This window comes from Theobroma umbraticum, unplaced genomic scaffold (genome assembly GCF_002168275.2).
Source record: "Theobroma umbraticum cultivar Fairchild unplaced genomic scaffold, ASM216827v3 scaffold_67.0, whole genome shotgun sequence".
Classification (NCBI taxonomy): Eukaryota; Viridiplantae; Streptophyta; class Magnoliopsida; order Malvales; family Malvaceae; genus Theobroma; species Theobroma umbraticum.
Window position 1 is genome coordinate 8,226,848 of NW_018397262.1, and position 22,719 is coordinate 8,249,566.

Consider the following 22,719-nt stretch of genomic DNA (forward strand, 5'->3'; position numbering starts at 1 on the left):
TTGGAGAAACTAATGGCTTTTTGTTACTAAAGCTGCATTCCATTCAATTATAATTAGTAGGTGATGTGTTGGAAACTATTCTCCATTGACTTCAGTTTGTTTCCTAGTGCAATGGCATCTTGATATTACTAGATTCCCATGTCTGTCTTAAACTACAATTGAGATTGATAACTCTATTATATAGAGTTATTTTGATATATTTTGAGAATTTAAATAGTTAAATCTTTGAGATTTTAGATTCGGATTTTAGTATTTTAGGTATTTTTCTAGTTTAAGTTTAATTACTTGTTAAATGATTAATTTAAGTTATTTTAATTAAATTTTATGTTATTTTATTTTAAATTATTATTATTAATTTCTCTTATGGCTTTTGTAAAAAATTAATGAAAAAAGCTCATCTGATGAAAATCAGTGCAAATATGATCATGATTTTATTCATATATGTTTTAGTATTTTGACCATATCTATCTCTACAAAACTCCAAATGAGGTGATTTTTAGACCACTAGAATTCCAAGAAGAAGAACTACAATGATTATGTTTACCAATTCACCCAGTTCTGATTGGATCATAGTTGAAATATTTATCAAAATGGGCGTACTGCAACAGTATGCAATGACTGAATATGATGCGGTATTTGGAGCATAGCTTTCAATCCAGAAGTCCAATTGATGTGATTCTTGAGCCATTGGAAATTCAAGAGAGAAGACTAAAACTTTTATGTTTACCACTTTGCCCAATTCAAAACATATCAAGGTGAAACTCATGTTTGAAATTGATAGACTGCCACAACGATGGGAGAACAAGGCTGCAGCATTGATAAAAGGAAGACACATATAAATTTCCAGAGAGCTCAGCGCTGTAGTGCTGGAGAAGTAGCGCCACAACGCTGGATGATTTTTTAAAAATAAAAAAATTGATGGGATTTTAAAAATTAGGTTATTTGAAGCCTATTTAAAGGACCTTTTTCAGTGCTTCTAAAGAGAGGCAGCAAGCAACTATTCTAGCGATTTGAAGTCAAGAACAAGCAAGAAAATAAGAGAATTGGAAGGAGAATCAAGATCACAAAGTTCTAACTATTAGTTTTCTCTCTTACTTTGGTGTTTTTCTTATTTTCTTTGACTTGGATTTATCATTAAATTTATTTGGATATTGTCTTTATTAGATATTATGAGCTAACTTATTTTTTTAGGATTGTAATTGAACTCACATGTAATTTAAATTTTTAATCTTTTTCTTGTTTATTTCAATGAAATTTAAATTGTTTATTCCAATTTGTTATTAATTCTTTTAATTACTTGACCACTATATTTAAATTAATGAGTTCATTTGTATTATTAATTATATAAAACTTGATAAAACTCAACAAAAATTATATAAGAAGTAAAAAATTTTGGTAAATGAGTGGTGTCATGTAACAGCACTCTCCTGAAGGTGCAGCCTTCAGTTTTCTCTTAGACAACTATTTCTTATGGGCATGAATCATTGTGTACGTTCTTCTGGAAGTAACAGACTGTGGTTATAAGTTCAATGATGTTGGAACACTTATTTTGAAGCAGCATGGATATGCTTGCAACATGCCATCCACATTCCAACCAGTATCAACACAGCCTATATTTCAAGAGACGGAGACATAAAAAGAAAATCACAAACCAGCTTAAGTTGATACAATCCATAATGTAAGAAACACCTCTAATACTGACATAAATTCATGAAATCAGCGAGACCACCTTCAGTTCTGCAGACCTCCTTACCAGGGTACATAAAATGTCATAGCATTCCATGTTCAGTAATTCATGTATCTTCTCCACTTCCAACAAAACAAAACATTTGTTTCCTAGGATGCTTGAATCACATGCTCTCTATATAGAGCATGCCTGCTGTAAAACAACTCTTAGAGAAATAACAAGTTAATAGGCAAGAGACCATTTGTTTGCACATGGACAGTTTGCCATCATCTGATTTGTCAATGACATGAGGATTCCTAAAATTTGATATCCGCTTAAGATGAGCTCAAGACAAAACCGAGTTCTGTGAATGTAATGACTGTCCTGATGGACAACAAAATGCAAAGAAGTATTTGTGATGATGGGACATCTACATAAAACAACCCTGTTAATCTTCAATTCTGATCTTCTATAACTTTCTTTTACAATAATTAGCTCAAACATCGAAACTCTTGGACTGGAAACTGATGGTCAAACCTCAAAAGCCCAGAATTAAGCTCTAAATTCTATAGCAATTCTTTAAAAGCAACCAAAAAAGGCCTAAGATATGTGGCTTTCACACCCTAATCTAATCATCTCTGGACTCTGTAGTTGACTCATTTGCCACCATCAACGTATTTCACAAAATACCCAATGCTCAGAACAAACCTTCTCCATATCTTCTCAAATAATAGAATAATGCTTGATGGAATCGCTACCGTCTTTTTCCAAAGTCAAACTTATTGACTTGCTTTAAAGATAGGATTCCTTTATTTATTGTCCAAGATGATATTGATTGAGATATGTGTGTCTTGGTGTGGTAAAAAGTATTATGCAAATGAACAATACCAACTGTCTGGTATGTTGAAAAAGAGATGTATAATTCCTTGAGAGAAGTTAACACTGCAAACAATAATATTTTTTAGAAAAGGAAAAATACTTGTTCATTAAAGCAATAGGAAATATATCCTTGCTTAGTAATAGATCAGTTACCATACAACTAAATAAACTTAATTTCTAATAACTATAAAACATGATGACCACTACATCTATGAAATAGAAACTAACAGAATATAAAATGGAAATAGAACTGCACTAGTAAAATCGAATCTCCAATTGGAGGCAGTTGTGGATATGTTGCAACAAATATATATATTCCTTTGAAATAGAGACTGGCACCATCCTTTTTAGTCTTCTCTATCTTCATCCTTTCTAATCTTTTCTCATAAAGGTTTTTCAACACACCCCATTGAGAGAGACTTGAAAGACTCCAAGCTCAAATATGAGGTATTCAAACTTGTCTTTAGGTAGTCCTTTTGTGAAATATTTGCAAGCTAATCCTTGGTGTTGCAATATTCAAGCACAATCTCTACATCTTTTATTGATTTGCATAGATATTTGACTCGAATGTGCTTGGTAAGACCATATTGTACTAGATTTCTTGCCATGGCTATGGTAGACTGATTGCCACTAGCAATTTAGTTCCAGTACACTAATCGATCCCAAGTCTAAGAGAACTTTTCTCAACCATTTGGCATGGTTAACTGCTGATGTTGCAACTATGTACTCCATTTCAATAGATGATTAAGCCACCACCTCCTGTTTCTTGGAGTTCCAAGTGAAGACAGCACTTCCAAGTGTGAAATAAAAACTATTGGTACTCTTTGAATCATCGAGACAACTTGTCCAGTCGCTATCGTAGTAACCCAATAATTATTGGCTCTCCTTTTTGCTCAATTTTAGTCCAAAGTTTACAGTTCCTTTGACATACCTTAAAACTCACTTGGCTGATGTGTGATGCACCTCTGAAGGACTTTGTATGTAATGGGATAAGACACCGATAGCATACATTATATCTAGATGTGAAGCTATCAAATAAAGAAGGCAGCCTATCAAGTTTCTGTAAACTATACCATTAGCTTTAGGAGCACCATTGTCTTTGCTAAGCTTGGATCCTGTGTTGAATGGAGTGCACACTACCTTGCAAACATTCATGTTAAACCATTTCAATAGGTCTTTGGCATATTTTGTTTGATGCACATGTATAGCATTATCGGTTTGCATTAACTCAAATCCCAAAAAATATGACATTTCTCCTAAGTTCGTCATGTCAAATTCTCCCATTATTTGTAACTTGAATTCATCCATAAACTTAGCATCTGAACCAATAATTAACAAGTCATCTACACAAAGAGAGATCATAAGGAAAATAAAGGCATCACAATTCTTTACATAAAGAGTGAGTTCATTAATACTGCAAATAAAACCTTTGCAAATCAAATATTTATCGATCCTCTCGTACCAAGCTCTTAGAGCTTGCTTGAGACCATATGCAGCTTAATAAGCTTACAAACTATACCAGATGAACCAAGTTCTTCTAAGCCCTCAGGTTGCTTAGTGTAAATGTCTTCAGCTAGCTTTCCATTAAGAAAAGCTTATTTGATATCCAAGTGCCAAATTTTCCATCTTTCTCTATCAACTAGAGCAATGAGCAAGCATATAGTGTCGTGTCTTGCAACTAAAGCAAAAGTTTCCAAATAATCCTCCCTATAAACTTGTGCATATCCTTTCACCACTAATCGTGCTTTAAATTTGTTGATTTAGCCATTAGATTTAACTTTATCTTGTATATCCATTTAACACCATGGTATTTTGATTTGAGGGTCTATCAACTAGAACCCAGGTGCCATTCTTTTTTATCATGTCTATTTCTACCTTCACTGCCTTCAACCAATTTTCATTAGTTGAAGCTTCATTGTACATTGCAGGCTCAACCACTGCCATATTGCATCTGTTGTAGATATCTTGCAAGGTTCAAGTTCCTCTCACTGCAAAGTCTTCATCTTCTTTATCTTGTTCATGTTTTCATTACCCAAAATTGCATCACTAACCACATTAGTGTTGCCCAATGCCTCAATTTGTTGAAAGTCCCAATTCTAGTAAAAATACTCATCAAATCTAACATCCCGAGTGATAGAGACCTTTTTGGTTTCGACATTGTATACTCTGTAACCTATAAAAGTTTCACTATAACCAAGATAGATAGTTACTTGAGCCTTTCGATCCAACTTAGTCCTTCTAACATCTGGAATCTTAGAATAACATATACATCCAAACACATGCAAATGAGCAACTAAAGGTTTAACTTCAAACCACATCTCATGAGGACCCTTAGTTTTGTCAGCTCTAGTAGGTAAAACATTGAGTAAACTTACTGCTACACTGGCTACTTCTACCCAAAAATGGTTTGGCAAATTCTTGTCATATTACAGGCATTTAGTCATCTCAATGATAGTTCTATTTTTGCTCTCACATACACCATTCTGTTAAAGAGAATAGAGCACCATGAGATGATATTTGATACCACACCTAGCAAGATAGCTCTTAAATTCATTGGAGCAGTATTCTTGATAATTATATTTTATAGAATTATTTTAGTCCAATTTTCTTATTGAATATTAGCTAAGTCCTCAATTTTTTATTATAATTTACTTATTTTTAGTTATTTTTGTAATTAGTTTATTTTTAAATGGGTTATTTTTATTTATGTTATTTCTTTTAATTTGGTTATTATTTATTAATTTTTATATTTTTCGTAGGAGTTAAAGGAATTGGACTTAATTTTGAAAAGTAAGGTGTTGAAAAACCTAAAAGTTTGTTTATATATATCTTAATATTTTGATTATAACTCACACTACAAAACTCCAAATGATGTGATTCTTGGACCATTGGAGACAGAGCTACAACTTTTATGCGGAACACGTTACCCAGTTCTGCTTCGAAGATAGAAAAAATCACGTCGAAAAATGGCTAGACATACTGTGCTAGGAATAAAAATTTATAAAGACTGACAATTGATTTTTGGGGCCTCTCAATACACTTTTAAGCTCAATTGAACCATAGGTCAACATAGGGAATCATAGATTAAGTCTATTAGTATAAATAGGATATTTTTAAGAACATTAGGAGAGACAACTTTTGGAGATTCAAGAAGCTAGAAATTGAAGCTAAAACTTGGAGACCAAGGCGGCAAATATTTGTTTTTGTTTTCTCCCTTGGCTTTTACTTTTTTTGTTACTCTCAGTGGTTGAAATTATTATAATGTTATTTATCTTTGCAATCATGAGTAGCTACTTTTCTTGTTCTATGATTGCAATTGAACTCACATGTAATCTAAATTTTTATACTTTTTCTTACTTATTTTTAATGGGATTTGAATTATTTATTCCAATTTGTTCTCAATGCTTTTAATTGTCTAGCCACCTATTAAATTGATTTAGAAACCTAAACAAACTTGAGAAAGAGAGTTTAGTATAGACTAAAATTAGGATAGCATATGATCATATTAATTAATTTGCGTATAAGATAAGGATATACATATTGGTCATATATAGCTAGATTAGAGCCTGAACTTAATGAGTCTGTGTTAATTTCAATTCACATAAGAATAGTGTTTTGGTTAAAATAGATATTTTTATAAAATGAGCGGGAGACCCTTATAAATAAATTAAGATTCTAGGTTAGCAATTTAACTTATTGAAATAAGTTAAGGAAGAGAGGTAAAATTTAGATGAAGTGTGAAGGATATTGTTATCTTAAGCTTGTTTGATTTGATATTTATTCGAGTATTTATTATTTCGATTTTTCTTAGTTTAAACTTTGGTTAAGTATTTTTAGTTAATTAATTTGGTTATTTTGATATTGATTGTTTGGATAAGATTAATTTATTATAATTTTAGTACTTAGTAAACTTTTAGATTAATTTCCTGTGGGATCGATACTCTGCTTGGTAATATACTGTATATTCGATGCATATACTTACATAGTAAAATTTTAACTGACAATTCTTTCCCATTATCAGTCTTTAAAATCTTCAAACTCTTTTCTGCCTCATTTTTTATAGGTGCTTTAAATTGAATAAACTTGCTGTAAGCTTCAGATTTATGCTTTAAAAAATAAATCTAGCAATACCTTGAGAAGTCATCGATGAAAATTATATAATAAGCACTGCCACTCAATGAAAAGTTTGCATAAGTCCACCTAAGTCTGATTGTACCAACTGCAGTTTCTTAATGGCTCTAAAATCACTCGACTTAGGAAAGGAGAATCGACTTTCTTTGCCAAATTGACAACTCAGCACATAGCTGATCTGAAGTAGTAACAACAGGAATTCCTTCAACCATTTTATCTGAAGATATTAACTTCAAAAAGGCATAACTAACATGCCCCAATCTCCTCTGCCAAAGTTGAGATTTATTGATGCTACAATAATGAGCTTTATGCTCTGTTTTAGACATGTCAAGTGGATAACATTTATTTTTCATTACCACAGTAAGCATCTCATCTCTAAAGGGGTCGAAAATTGTACAATAATCATCTTTAAACATAAGCCATAATGATTTTTTGCTAGCTAACTCAAACTCAATAAATTTTAATTGATTTCAAGAACATAAAAAACCGTAGATATCAACTTAGTACTTGATGGTGTTTCCACTGCAATAGTCCTAGTGCCAAGAATTTTTAAGTAAACTTCATTTCGATATCAACCCTTGATCTGAAACTTTTATCTAGAATGGTGAAGTTCTTGACATCTCCAGTCATGTGGTTTGAGCATCTACTATCAATCAACCAAATATGAGTCACGCCATTTTCATCAATTGAAGTAGCCATAAAAAGGTGTTCTATTTTAATTTCTTCTTGCTCCATTACTGCAGCCTTTTCATCAATTTGAGCATTTTTGGTTTTACACACTCGTTCTACATGCCCCATTTGTTTTTGTTTTTTTTTTACATGCCCCATTTGGTTGTAGGCCCTGTACTTAACATTAAGCCTATGCCAACAGTATTTGCTAGCATGTGTTTTCTTCTAACAATGAGTATATGGTGGATATTTATTACCATACTTTCCTTGCTTTCCTTCACTGACTTTCCTTTCTCTTTTATCACTTTCAAACCTCTTTGAGCCACTGTTATTGACCCTGAGTTCCCTTGTTCTAGCAGTCAGGGCATTTTCTACTGAGTCTTTATGCCGAATGGCTCTCCTTCGCTTTTGGGATTGCAATGCATTGATAAGCTAAATTACTGTAAATTCAGACATGTTTTTAAAATCTTCTAGAGAAGAGATTTTTGCTTCAAACGTCTCTGGAAGGCTTACCAATACCTTATTTACAATCCTTCTCTATGATAAAACCTCCCTCAATAACCTTAACTAGTTTATAGCCTTTAAAACCTTGTCAGAATAGTCTTTAATTGTCTCATCTTCTCTCATCTTCAATATCTTGAACTCTCTTAACAAATGGAGAACTTGAATCTAACGTGTTTTATCACTGCCATGGAATTCTTCTCAGAGTTTGTCTCATGCCTCTTTTGAAGCTTCACATGCCATTTTTTGTGTGAATATTGAGTCTATTACTACCGAATGAATACGTGAGAGTGCCTTGTATCGTTTGGCCACCTCCTCATCGTGTTTTTTCATCCGAGTGATGGTGGGCCTCGCATACCTCATGACAAGAGGTTCTCCATCGATTTCAACAACCTCCCATAGATCGAAGGCTTGAAGATAAGCCTTCGTTTTCTCTGCTCATATAGGGTAGTTTTGCTCATTAAAGATTGACGAAGTTAGAGCATTAAAACTTAAAAATGACTTCAGAGTTCTGTTTTGTTGTTGATGAGAACAACCTAGCAATGGTTTTGAAGCTTCGTTTTCTTGCTAAAACTCAAGTATAAGGTCCTGTACGATCACTATTAATGCTCTGATATCAAGTTGAAAAAGAGATATATAATTCCTTGAGAGAAGTTAACACAGCAAACAACAGTATTTTATGAAAAAACATAAGTACTTGCTCATTAAAGCAGTAGAAAATATATCCTTATTTAGTGATAGGTCAATTGCCATACAATTGTATAAACTCAACTTCTAATAAGTATAAAACATGATGACCACTATATCTATGAGATAGAAAATAACAAAATATAAAATGAAAATAGCGCTGCACTAATAAAACCGAATGTACATTTAGAGGCAATTGTGGATATATTGCAGCAAACATATATATTCCTTTGAAATAGGGACTGGCACCATCCAACTTTTTCTTTATCTTCATCCTTTCTAGTCTTCTCTCGTAAAGGTTTTTCAACATGGCAAATGAAAAAATGGAAAATTCTCATGCCTGATAAGACAAAACGAGAACTTGCCATGAATGCACTAGAAAATAACAAAATAGAACCTTCCCCTCATGGCAACAAAAAGGAAACCTTCTCGGTATATGCTACTAGCTAATAACTCTTAATGGTTTGAACTATAACATAATAAATGGTAGAGAAGATATTACATATGCCATCACAACTTCTATCCTTCTTCTATTCTAGTCCTTTGCCTCTGCACTGTTTATCATCATCAAGCTACCTCATTTTCAGGTCAAACTTATCTCGAACCTCTGTGGAAAACAGTGAAGGCTTTGATCCAAGACACAAGGATACGACAATGAACGTTCCTTTTAGATTTCAGTACTATTTGTCAAACAAAATTGAACTTCAAATTGCTATAAAATGGGTACTCTGCCATAAAAACCAGAGCTCCCATATTCATTAACAAGAAAGTAGCATGATTGTGAGTCCCATTTCTGGGGAAACGTCAAAGAGCAACATAAATATAAAAGTTACTACTGCAATGCACTCTAGCAATAAGTAAAACGATGATTCCCACAAGAAGATATGCTATATTGTACTTATAGCGAAGCTGGGCTACATAACAGCATAATTAAGCCAGCTTAGAATATAATGCTATCAGCTAGAAACTCCTGTTTGCTAATAGGAGAACTTCAGTTCTCTCTTATAACACAAACAAAAAGCTTGAATCGATATGAGGTTAAAATCCAAAACTTTGATAAGGAATACTAGTTAGCCCTCTAAATGACATAATCAGACCACTCAGTGATGTGTGAAGTATGATCCATAGTAAAACTTGGAATCTTGTCAAGCTTGATGGGGTTCTCCCTCCCTCCTACCAATCTAGCTGGGTTCCCTACCGCAGTAGTCCTTGGAGGCACTTCCTTTAATACCACAGAACCAGCACCAATCTTTGCTCCATCACCAATCATAATGTTCCCCAAAATACAAGTACCTGCACCAATCAAAACTCCATCACCAATCTTTGGATGCCTATCACCAGAAACCTTACCAGTTCCTCCTAACGTCACATTATGCAAAATTGACACATTGTTTCCAATCACTGCCGTCTCTCCAACAACAACCCCAGTGGCATGATCAAGCAATATCCCACTCCCAATCTTAGCTCCAGGATGAATATCCACAGCAAAAACCTCAGACACCCTGTTTTGTATCAACAAGGCCAAAACTTTCCTCCCTTCTGACCATAAATTATGTGCTACCCTATGAGCTTGGCATGCATGGAACCCCTTATAATTCAAAAAGCAATGCACATAACTTATACAGGCAGGGTCTCTTTCTTTAACAGCTCTCAAATCTTCTTTAACAGCTCTTATAATTCCTTGATCTTCCACAAGCACCCCCATGAAAATATCAAATAAAGTACTACTGAGAAGACTTGAATTGCTCAACTTGATTGACAAATGATTCGCTAAAGCACTTTCTAATGAATTCTGAGACAAAATCGAGCTGTAATAATAATTTGACAAGATGGGTTCTTGCTCAACATCTAACCTTGCTTCTTCCTTCAGTGCCAGCCATACAGCGTCAACATCTTCTTCTTCTACTACTACTGCTTCTTCTTCTTCGAAAGGAAAATCAACAAGTTTTCTTGTGGGGATGGTCTTTGTCTGGTTCTTGTTGAAGGGCATGCTTGAAACATGATCAGGAAAAGTGGGTCTGCAGAAATTCACATACTTGTAACGATTTTCATCATGTTGAGACCTGTCTGGACGCTGGGAAAGTTGGGAAGGCTCTGTTGCTCTGGAGGTGTCAATACAAGCAGCCATGGATTTAGAAAGCTTGTGGGGATGTTTGCTTGATTGGAAAATCGAAGAAGAAAGGTGTGGATGAGAGAAAGGAGGAGACTTGCTATATAAAGGGAGAGGCAGAGGTCGAGGTGTCACCAGAACTTTCATGGAAAACAAGATTTTCTAGGAAAATGTATTTGCTTTAGTTAATTACAATAGACTGGCTTAAAGAAGCGGCTGCTCCCGGGAACCTTAGTCTTCGCTCACATGACTTTATAAAGAGTTCAAGCCTGTCCTAAGGGTAGGAACGGTAATCTCTTCTTCTCTAAATATTTGTTTGTCTTTTTCACAAAGATTAAAATTAAAAAAAAATAACTTTGATATAATTTTATATTAAAATTTTTAAAAAAATTATCATATAAAATATTTAATATTTTTTAATATAAAAATAAATTTATAATATAAAAAATAAAATATCCAATATCTAAAAAAAATCGGTTTGGGACTTAAAAAAAACCTATGACCAAAAAAAAAAAAACAAACGAAAAGAATAGTAATAGTAATACTTTATCTCAAGTCAAATAGGAATATAATTATTAAGATCAGTATAGTGATTTAAGTCATTTACTAGTAATAATTGAATTAATATTTAATATATCGATAACATATTTGATGTATTACATTGTTAGGTGATTAAACTTTAACATCTCATTAATGAAGTATGACTTTGACATGATAAGATCCCAAAATCATGAAATATTATTTTGATTTGATAAAGTCCTAAAACCACGTTAAGTTTTAATATCAATTTTTATTAATTTTTAATTTTTTAAAATAATACTTTACGATTTAGTGTATAGAAGATGAGGTATTATTTATTATTTTGACTTGATAAGGTCTTAAAACAACATTACATTTTAATATCCATTTTTATTTCTTTTAAAATAATATCTCAAAATTTGGTGTATAAAAGCTATATAATACTACTACATCAAATATTTTCTCTTAGTAGTTTATGGAACCTAAACCACATCATCCTTACAAATTTAGACCCTTAAAAGTGGAGACTGCTGCATCGAAACCCTTTTCTTTTTTAAGAAAATTGAGATGGTAGAGCACCTCAATGGAGTGCCCTTTTGCCCCTTTCTACACAACAACATGATGGGAATAGCATGAAGTCCACTTGATGATAACCTATTGAATGTTGCATAGCATTGCCTTTGTGTCAATTTGTGGTCCTTTGGCCAATGCTAGCTACACTTCCTACTTCTTCCTTTGATGACAATCATGATCCTTTTTCAGGTTTGGGTTTTCCCCCAACCCACCCATTTTTTTTATCTAGAAGAACCAAAATTGGAGGTAGAGATTAGAGTCGGAGAGAGGAGAAGGAAAGTGGGAACATAGCTTAATTTGATGTGCATTTGGGGGGGTTTGATGAAAGAGAAGGAGACAGCACACAACTTTCTTCATTTACTTAACCCTTCAAGTACAAGTTCTTTTGCCTTTTATGGGTTTCATATATAAGTGGATTATAGGCTCTTTAACTCTAAAAGAAAAGAAAAAAAAAATCATAAAGACCTATTAATGTAGAAATAGATAAGAATGAAATAATTTTTGGCATCTTATCATCAGGTCAAAGATAGTTTTTGTTTGAAATTGAAAGACTTGTGAATTTATTGTGTCAAATTAAGTAAAATTATAACAGTAGTCATATAACTGATAACTTTTAATATTAATAAGAGAAAATATATATAAAAATTATAATGGTTTTATGACCCAAGAATATGTATCAAAAAAATTAAATGTTCGGAGTTTGAATTAAATTTTATTTTATTTTTATAGTTTTTTTTTATAATTAAGATAACCTATTGATTAAAATATTGATTTGAGAATGTGGGAATCATTTTCTTATATCTTAACAATGGATCATTATTAAATACAGTTTAATAAAGCTCCTTTCTTTTGGGCAAAATAAAAAGGTTTGAACTTTGAAAGCAACAGTTTAACAGGGCTGTGACGTGGGCGATGACGCGTGGCCTAAAGAACACCTGTTAAAGAGAGGACAAAGAGGACATTTGACTATGAGCTGTCGTCTGGTCACCGTGACTTCCACGCATCTTGCGTGTAAGTCTGTAAAATACCTTTTGACTTTACCAGGACACTGATTACGTCTTCCAAGTTTGAATTGAACTCTTTAACTGCCACTCACAATGGGTGGAAGAGGCCCCACCTGTGCGTGGCTGCTATTTTTTTTAAGTTTTCACCCATGGCCGACATTAAACTTCTTCATGGGCTGGGTTGGGCTGGGCCGGGCCGTCCTATCCGTAAACTCGATTCAATCTTCCAATTTAATGTTAATGCACATTTTCTGCTCATGTGACGTATGATATTACGATTGAAAAATTCATATCAATTGTCGTGTCACATATTATATAGACGAGAAAATACTAATTGGTATTAGATTTAAGATTTTGTCGTGAACTCATATGTCTAACTTAAAAGACGTAAGTACATGTTAAGTTGAAGGAAGCTATAATTGTATATAATTTTTCATTTATAACAGAATGAGATTCATTTTGATTCAAGTTTATCACGAGTTTAATATTTTTAATTAAAAATATCACATTAAGTAAGTTTTGAAATCATTAAGTTTTGAAATTACTTATCACGAGTTTGTATTTTTAATTTGAAAAACATACATATTAAACTCAAAACGCATTTTATCTTTATTAATATGAGATCTACGAAGTTATAATTGTTAATTTTTATTACAAATGAAGAGCTTGTGCAAATACTTTTTATATCTGAAGAAGTAAAATTCAAATTCTGTTCTTGAAACAAAATTATACCTTGATTACCAAATCAAAATTTAACTTACAATAATCAATTTTTATATTGAAAAATTCAACGTTAGATAAGCTTTTTCAACATATAGGTAGACATAGAATTCAAGATTAATTCCTCCTCAATGGCCCATATGATGAACTTGAACATCATTTGTAGGACCCTCCATCCAATGACCCTTTCTCACCTTTTTGTTCAAACCAAGAGGCGCCTCTTGCAATTGCTAGGCAGACCGCTTCCCTCGCCTATCTTATCTAAAGATGCTAGCCTTTCTTGATATGGTCCCACAAACCAAGCCTTTTGGCTCATGATGTTGCCCCACACCATTGAGAAGGCACCCATCGAGTTGCCTCCTCCCTCCATATCCACCAGGCAAACTTAGTACAGAAATGGGATTAAAACCTTAAAAGTGGTATGATTTTGGATGGCTTACACGATACATTGGATTATGATAAATAAGTTGTTCTTAGGATCTAAGCTAGTCAAAGCTAGAATCACCCTTTATTTGCTACATGTTTGAGCCATTAAACATGGGCATTATATAAGCATATACAATTGTCCTTAAAGTAACCATTTTAAGTGAGAAAGGTCGGAAGCACATTCATAGGGTTTCATATGTTACAAGTGTCCAAATTTTCAATTGCTTGATTAATGTCTTTTGCTCATGAAGGAATGAATTAATTAATGGAATTACAGCAATGCAAACAAATTGGTTTATCTTTGTTTTGTTTTTTAATGGCATACCTTGCCAAATTGGATTGCCTACATGACTCTTTATATTTTTGTAGAGAAATTGATAACTTTATTAAATAAAATTAACAATTTAATTTTTATGAAAACATAAATTAATTATCTGTGTGATGTCAATTAAGATGTTACGTGAAAAATATTGAAACGAAAGAAGATCGCAGATTGAATTTAACCAAAAATGTATTATTTGTTTTGAATTCTGAATATAACAAACAGAAAGAGATTGGACATATATAATTGATATGTTGAAGTCACTCTCTCTAAAGAAAAGAATCCAAAAATAGCAGCCTTGGTGGGTCCTATGAAAGGGAGAGGTGGGGGAAGCACCAAAATGTCAGAAGAGAAACATGCAATCAGATGGTACACTTTAGGATAATGATGGAAGAAGAAACAAGATTATGGTAGATAACCTGGGCAAACTCTTTATCGTGGCCGACAGTAAAATCCAAGGACAGTAGCCAGGCTACACCAGATGGAACCAGTGAGAAATATTTGGTGTAAACATCATCATGGGAATTAGTCAATGTTCATGGAGATGTTGAATGCATGCACTAGCCATGTCCACCAGCCTGAAGAACTTTCCTTTCGTTTCCTTAGATTTTGAGAGGTCGTAGCCACAAAGATGAAAGAAATCCAAAAGTGGAATTTGCATGAGCCTGATGGATTTGATCCCAATTCATTTGGCATCACATGGAAGGTGATTACAGAAAGGACGGTACTCTTGCTTCTTATCCTGAAAATCAGTGGACAGCCTGAATTTTGCTGCTGAATCTATGGGTGATTATGTCCTCAAAACAACTGGCTGACCTGCCTTCAGTTGCTTAATCCACTATCTGAAATATGTTCCATCTTGTCCAAGAATTGGTCACCGAACTATCGTTATTGCAATAACCCTATAATTTTATATGCTAGTGCTTGTATCTGTAGAGGTATTCATTTGTAATAAGAAAAAAGAGTTGGTGTTGTAGGAAGTAAAATAAGATGCGTTATAGACAAAGTTGGTGTTGCAACAAGTAAAACAAAATGTGTTAAAAGAGACACAGGAAAAACAGATTACCCTATTATGTATAATAGGATAATCGGTTTTATAGACATTCATGCCATTAGCGATACAGTTATATTAAAAAATGCGATACTTGTTTTGAAAACATATTCGCACTTCGAAAAAAGATATAGAAGAAAATTTTTTTATCAATTTTCATGTCAATTCAAACTCTCTAAAACATTTTATGAATGAAACTAACTCGGAAATCTTATCACCCTTCTTGAGTTACAATCATTTAGCAAAAATCAAGAAAACAAATTTCTGAGTTCTGACACAATAAAGATAATTCATAGAGATGATTTAGAACCCAAAATTTACTGGCTCGAGGCAATATCAATCTCAGGGTGTCCCCAAATAGTTCACAGACAGTCAAGTCACCCCTTTGTACCCCTTCTCTTACAGTTCCTTTGATTATTCTTCTTTTGATCAGGGTTATCAACAGTATGAAATCCATAAAATTCTGGGCCAGGCTTACACTAAACAATGATGCACAAGCTTGTTATATAAAAGCACATGAATCAAAGGTTAATAGTGCTTGATATGCACTTTTGGCATATCAAACAAGTTTCTGCAAGAGAGATTACATAAGGAACAGCCATAGAGAAACTCTACATGACTCATTTTGATTTTCACTTAATGCTAGTACAGTAAGATTTCATAAAAAATGGTTCTTAATTCTTACAAGCCAGTCAACAAAAAGGGGAGTAAAAGCTGCTTGGAGAAGGTCCTTATCAATTTTTACAACTGAGCAGTCATCCACTAAACACTAGAACCAATGACGATTACCCTGGTAGAACTTGTTCTTGAAAGAATCCAGCACCTAGCATTGCCCTGACCATTTGATGAACATTAAGATCAAAATCTCCTAGTTAAACAGACCAGAAGCAAATAATATGTATAGCGTAAGACATGTATCATAACCAAAATTTCCGAAGCAATTAAAAACATAGATTAACATGTCTATCACAATCAGAATGGTAATTCATGACTTAGAGTGGACGTGGGCCACTGAAATATGTTCACTGATAGAAATTAATCTCGAGCACTTCATGCAATTTGAGCTAATATTATCTTCTAATTAAATGCACAACATGTAGAGGATTCAACAGTAAGGCTTATGGATATAATGAGGAAACAGGTCATAGATCAAAAGTATGGCATTTCAAGACTCAATTTGCGAAGGAAAATGTAAATAATGTTTCTCTTCAAAGGTGTAAAAGGGAGTAGGTACCAAGCACTAAACAACTTTCCATGTTTTCTGGAAATAAAAACAAAGAAAGGTAACAGACTTCAGCTTCTACAATTAACAATTCAGTGCTTTTGATATTTCAATCTCTTGAAGTTCTTCAAAAAACTTCAAGGAAGTTGCATTGAGTTGCAAAAAACACTTTTATTTATTCAAACTTCAAGGAAAGAAATATAGCAGCTTTTAATTTAAGGGACATCTTTAGCAACTATACAAAATTTACCTAAGCTACATTGTTGCTTCATTAGAGCTTGACTTCTACATCAACCCCAGCAGGAAGGTCAAGCTGCATCAAAGAATCAATTGTTTGTGCAGTTGGGTATAGAATATCTATGAGGCGCTGGTGTGTCCGGATCTCAAAGTGGAACCTTGCATCCTTGTGCACGTGTGGGGATTTAAGAACACAATAGATCCTCTTCTTGGTTGGTAACGGCACAGGACCCATAGTCTTAGCATTGGTAGTCCGTGCAGCATCCATTATCTGCTTGCAAGAGTCCTCAATCAGGGGGACCCAGTATGACCTAAGTTTAATTCTAATCTTCTGCTTAGGTGCCGTCTGTGAAAAGAAACTTGAATCAGAACTCAAATATAACTACTGGAAAACAAGATAAAAGTAGAATCGATTTAGACAAAAGTAGATTCTCTAGCATTCTTCAACCTCATCATTGTACAATTATCAGACTTCTACTGGTTCAGTCACTTGGATTTCCTATCAGTCCATTTGCAATCTTCCGAGATAAACCCATTGACTAGCAAATCAACTCCATGTCTAAAGGTGAGACTCATGTAAATTACAGTTAACTGCTCTTCAAAAGAAGCAATTCAGGAGTTTGACATGCGAGAGGAGATAATTCTTTCGTAGCAGGATGGTATTACAAGGTAAAAGAGGCAACGTCTGACAACTCCATGATTTATCTCTCTACAGTTTGATGATAAAACATGTCTAAGCAGACTTTCTGAGGATCAGCTAGATGGCAATCAGCTTGAGATTAACTTGTGTATAATTACTAGCATACTTGAGTATCACCATGTGCAAGGAGGGGACGCTTGGCAAGTTTTTATAAGTTTCTTGTCCCTACTGCAATCATTCTGTGAGACAGTAACAAAATTCCAGGACATCCCTAATACAGTCTGACATATGCAAAGATTTCTATAATGAAGCAATGACATATGAAAAGAAGACACCTATCATCAAACTCTCACAGGGCCATAGTACGCTACAAAATTCAGGACAAGAATTAAATAACCTTTCGCCATCTGAGCTTCCTAGTTGCATCCACAGAATCATATCAGAAGATAGGCAAGGTACTTCCTTTTATCAATGGGTTTGAAAGATGTATTCCTAAAAGTAACATGCCTATTCCTCCAGAGGGGTGTTCACGGGGAGCAAGAATATCATCCTCGAACAAGAATGTCATACGGGACGGATGAGTAGGTCTGATACTATTACATATAAGCTGCTCGTATACAGTATCCCATAAAAAGCATAACAACATGGTGGAATCCAGAACTTACTTGAACTTCAGTGCCAAACATAATATCTCAGTTTTAAACAGCTTTTACAATCTCAAAAATAGCTCAGAAAGATACCTTATCCGCTTCCGCACTAACAGATGAAGAACTGGGCACCTCTGAACCTCCAACCTGCAAGACAGAAACTTAAATTCAAAGCAAAATATGGGAATTTAATATCAACCTAACCTCCCTTCTTTGGTGTTCCTAGTTTCAAAAATGACTTAACCGTAATGAAGTAGGCTCATTTGAACGTAAAAAGAAATTGCAAACCAACAAAGAATTATTCAAATGCACTTTAATAAACTCAACCCCATCAAGCCAAAAGACTAAGCCTTTTTCATTCCCATGATTTCTCAGCAATCAAAAGCTTAAAAAAAAATAAATTTCACAAGAAGTAAGAAGAAAAAAGGAAGAAACTTTTACAAACCTCAGGTGTTTCTTCCAAAGCTTCAGGGGCAGAAAAAAGCTTGGTGGGTGACTGTGAAAGTTTAAGGGTACTGTTGCTGAGCTTCAAAGGGTTGAAAGAGATTGGTGAAGAATGAGATAAAAGATTAAACTTTGGTTTGGGTGAGGGAGGATTTGGGATTGTTAAAGAAGGTATCAGAATTGAAGAGATTGATGATACTGCCATTGCAAAATTGAATAACCTTTTCCTTGTTTTGCTATAGAGTAGAGAGATTTCAGAAACCCTTCTTCTGTAACTCACACCAGAGACACAGAGTTCTATCCAAAAGTTCCTTCTGCTTTCTGGTGAGAGGTTTTCTTCAGTTGGGCTCACTGGTAAGCCCAAAGCAGAGACTTTCTTCTTCTTATCTCTGACAAGAGTTCTTTCTTATTGGGCCTATTTGAAGCCCAAGATCTTATCATATGAATGTACCACTAATAATGATATGAAATATTCAAATAAGATTTTTTTTATTAAAATTTTATTTTTTTTAATTTTTTGAGATATAAAATTTTTAATTAAATTTTTATAATCAAGTCCTTTTAATAATTTTTTTGCAATTGATAATATAATTGATCTATTTAATCCTTCTTGATACATCGTTGATCTTAATTAAGATTTTATTAGTTTTACTTTTGAAAATTTTTTTTTCTCTGAAACAACACTTAACAAAATTGTTAACATTATTCTCAAAGCAATATATACATTTGGAAAAGAATCAAATGTTTTTATATAATTAAGGATGTCAATTGTACTGTTATCTTCCACTTATATAATTTCTTTAAGGCAATATTGCTATTATCATCTAATGACTTCAATTTTTTACCGTTAAATAAAAAATCAAAAATAATTTCATATATCTTAAATTATTCAAATCTACTTTAAAGTGAAAAAATTGCTTGATTTAATATATATATATATATATATATATATATATATATATAAAGTAATCAATTCTAAATAAGGTTACGATTTTATGAAAATAACAGCATAACTAACTTTTTAAATATTTTTATAAAAAAATTAAAGTTAAAGGAAAAAAAAGTAGGTGAGGAAAGAAAAATTCAAAAATTAATATTATAAGTAAAAAATAATTAATTATATATAAAAAAATTATTGAAAATTATTAAATATATATTTTATTAAATATTTTTATTTATATATTTTTAATATAATTAATTATATTATTATAAAATTATAAGATATCTCCAAATTTGAGGCCTAAAACTTAAAAAAAAAAAAATCAAACTTTTGTAATTCATCTTAATTATGGAGACTTGAAACTCTTACTTGAGTGATTTTACCCAAAAGTCAACCCTGATCCAATTGCAGGCATAAATTAAAAATTCAAAATTAAAATTGATTCGACTTAATCAATTTAACTATACTCACTTTCGAATTAATCGAAAACTCGAATAAACTAACTTATCTTAATTAAATTTATTTGATTCATTTGATTAATTCGATTTCAGGTTGAAAATTGCTCATCCCTAATGACATAAACATGTTACATTTCAATGTTTCTTTCAATCTTTAAAACTTAAGGTTAAAAGGCATTAATCTCCTTGGAATTTCAATTACAAACATGCAGAGGAGGAGAGGAGAGAGCTTCTCATTTCAATAGAGAAACTATGATGGCAAACCCATCATTGCTCATTTATTCACTTCCACAAAAGTCAAGGTGGGCATGTTGGTATCCTCTAGACTCTATCCAGGACATTTGGAGAAACATAGATTGGGCTACTCTACAAGTGCAATCAAGATCTCAAGTACATTGGTTGGCATCCTTCAACACTTGGAATGGTCTCTCTTTGTTGTATCTCATTGTCTTAAATTTTAATTTTTGGGATGAAATGATGTTTTGATATAGTATTTTTGACAAACAATAATTTTATTTTTCTAATCGAAAGAATTGGATTCGAATCTCTTCTTCCTGTAAAGAAACTTAATTCCTATGTGATGATTCACAGGAGGGAGCTATGATTCTTGTACTAATCAAACCTTGTAAAAGAAAAAGAAACTGCTCATTAAAAGAGGCTGGCTTGGTAAATTGAAGAATGTTGTTTCTTTTTCAGTTTTCCAGCTAAAAGGAGCATAACTGCTGTTTTGCTTCCATAATTTCTTTTATCTAACACATCAAGAAACCACCTCCTCCATGTTCAGAAAAAGCTCTCAATCGACATAGTTTTAAAAGGGTTTGCCATGCACAAAACTCTCATGAACTTCCTTTCTTCAATTCTTTACATCCTCAAACTCATGCCCTTTTCTTCTGTTAATCCTTGTTCTACCATGATTACACTTCCTTTTAATGCAATTCTGATATGATTTTCTTGCTTTGAGTTACACAAAGGACTCTTAACACACACACACACACACACACCACCTTACGCTCCTTTTATTTATTACTCTCACCTCTTTCACACCCTTTCGACTTCACACATTGTAACTCCTGAAAACACCAACGATCATATAAATCCTGGAGAGTGAAGGAAAAAAAACACATGGGGTTTGCTTTGTTTGTGGATTTTTTGATGCATTGGTAGTGGCAGAACGGAATCGAAAGAGCTATGGGCTACAGCTGCTTTGTCTTCAGTGCTTTTGTTATGCTTCTTGTTGCTTCCTCCCATGGTGCTCGAGTTGGTTTATTTAATAACGATGTGAATCATGGGGAGACTTTTATCAGTTGGGATGACATGAAAGTGGATGAACATAAACTAGCAAGGGTGAGTTCAAGAGTTGATTATAATCAAAGTCGTATTATCGTGGTTGATAAGAATGGTGGAGGAGATTCTGTCACGGTTCAAGGAGCAATAGATATGGTGCCTGAAGGAAATAAACAAAGAGTGAAGATTTATATTCTTCCAGGAATTTACAGGTCCGCATGCATATTTCACAATTATTTATGTTTTTTACAATTTTCAGAGGTCAATCTCTCTGGCTGCACTTCGATTTCAATGGATTTGACAGTTAAAACATTCATGGGATTGATTGTTCTTCTCTGTTCTGTCTCTTACAATATTTTATTTTCTGTTTAGTGATGCAAGAACCTTATGGTTGTCTGCAATTTGAGAGATGAGAATGGTAGCTGATAAACTTTGGTCATGCTTTAATCTGATAAACAATCCATGGAGTTAATTCATGTCTGTCATGCAGGGAGAAAGTAATTGTCCCAAGATGCAAGCCATACATATCATTCATCGGGAACGAAGGACTGATGTCTAACACCATAATTTCTTGGAACGACAAAGCTTCTGATAAAGATAGCAATGGCTGCGAGCTTGGAACTTACAAATCAGCAACTGTCACCATAGAATCCGATTACTTTTGTGCAACCGATATCACATTTGAGGTGATAATTAACCTTATTTGATTCATCAAAATCAGTGAATGCTAGTTGATTTCATCACTGTAAAGAATGATCAATTGGGTTGCAGAACACGGTTGTTGCAGCTCCTGGCGAATATGGAATGCAAGCTGTGGCCCTCAGGATTTCTGGTGACAAAGCAATGTTCTACAAGGTCAAGGTTGTCGGGTCACAGGACACACTCCTGGATGAAACTGGATCACACTACTTCTATAAGTGTCACATTCAAGGCAGTGTCGACTTCATCTTCGGTAGATCAAGATCACTCTATCAGGTAAATTACCTAAGTTTGGAGCATGATTGTCACATTTCCTTCATAAAATACTCACGCTGGCGTCTTTGAAGCAGGATTGTGTGCTTCAGTCCACTGCCAAAAGGTATGGAGCGATTGCAGCTCACCATAGGGATTCACCGAATGATAATACAGGGTTTTCATTTGTAAACTGCATAATCAGTGGAACTGGAAAAATTTACCTGGGAAGAGCTTGGGGAAACTATTCCAGAGCTATCTATTCCAACTGTTACTTTGACGACATCATAACTCCAGCCGGATGGAGTGACTGGAACTACCCTGTAAGGCAAAAGTATGATCTCCATTCCAGCAGAAGTTCAATGAAATTGCTTGTCTAAGTTGAATGTACAAAAACCTGATACACTTCCAATTTTTGCATATGCAGGACTGCAGTGTTTGGGGAATTCCAGTGCAGGGGATCAGGAGCAGATACAAGAGGCAGGGTGCCATGGTCAAAGAAACTCAGCTATCAAGAAGCAAAACCATTCCTGGACATGAAATTCATAGATGGAGAACAATGGCTGAGATTATAACCATTTTCCACGACTCATTCCACTCTCATCTTCATTATTCATGCCAGGCCTTCTCTCCCATAC

General features: G+C 33.7%; 3 protein-coding genes across 3 annotated transcripts; 1 reads left to right on the plus strand and 2 right to left on the minus strand.

Moving 5' to 3' along the window:
* Positions 1 to 9,381: 9,381 nt before the first annotated feature.
* Positions 9,382 to 10,870, minus strand: SERAT2;1 (serine acetyltransferase 2;1). The gene has a single exon (XM_021432177.2). It carries the CDS (start codon positions 10,788 to 10,790, stop codon positions 9,612 to 9,614), a length of 1,179 nt encoding a protein of 392 aa, XP_021287852.1. The 5' UTR covers positions 10,791 to 10,870; the 3' UTR covers positions 9,382 to 9,611.
* Positions 10,871 to 15,841: 4,971 nt separating this feature from the next.
* Positions 15,842 to 18,784, minus strand: LOC110419410 (Ribosomal protein S10p/S20e family protein). The gene is made up of 4 exons (XM_021432439.2): positions 18,450 to 18,784; positions 18,098 to 18,151; positions 16,731 to 17,063; positions 15,842 to 16,092 (listed from the first exon to the last, which is right to left on the minus strand). The coding sequence occupies exons 1-3, from the start codon at positions 18,651 to 18,653 to the stop codon at positions 16,752 to 16,754; spliced, it is 570 nt and encodes a 189-aa protein (XP_021288114.1). The 5' UTR covers positions 18,654 to 18,784; the 3' UTR covers positions 15,842 to 16,092; positions 16,731 to 16,751.
* A 2,250-nt stretch (positions 18,785 to 21,034) lies between these two features.
* On the plus strand, positions 21,035 to 22,656 carry QRT1 (Pectin lyase-like superfamily protein). Its single transcript, XM_089783957.1, has 5 exons — positions 21,035 to 21,342; positions 21,621 to 21,816; positions 21,902 to 22,105; positions 22,177 to 22,415; positions 22,509 to 22,656. The coding sequence occupies exons 1-5, from the start codon at positions 21,035 to 21,037 to the stop codon at positions 22,654 to 22,656; spliced, it is 1,095 nt and encodes a 364-aa protein (XP_089640083.1).
* Positions 22,657 to 22,719: the final 63 nt, after the last annotated feature.

Bases quoted from the DNA above. Each gene is read 5' to 3' on its own strand.
- LOC110419410 (XM_021432439.2), bottom strand. From the start codon at position 18,653: ATGGCAGTATCATCAATCTCTTCAATTCTGATACCTTCTTTAACAATC. The intron at 18,152-18,449 runs GTTTGTAAAAGT...TCTGTCTTGCAG, and splicing joins CTTTGGAAGAAACACCTGAG to GTTGGAGGTTCAGAGGTGCC. The intron at 17,064-18,097 runs GTATCTTTCTGA...TTCTTTTCACAG, and splicing joins TTAGTGCGGAAGCGGATAAG to ACGGCACCTAAGCAGAAGAT.
- QRT1 (XM_089783957.1), top strand. From the start codon at position 21,035: ATGGGCTACAGCTGCTTTGTCTTCAGTGCTTTTGTTATGCTTCTTGTT. The intron at 21,343-21,620 runs GTCCGCATGCAT...TCTGTCATGCAG, and splicing joins ATTCTTCCAGGAATTTACAG to GGAGAAAGTAATTGTCCCAA. The intron at 22,106-22,176 runs GTAAATTACCTA...GCGTCTTTGAAG, and splicing joins GATCAAGATCACTCTATCAG to CAGGATTGTGTGCTTCAGTC.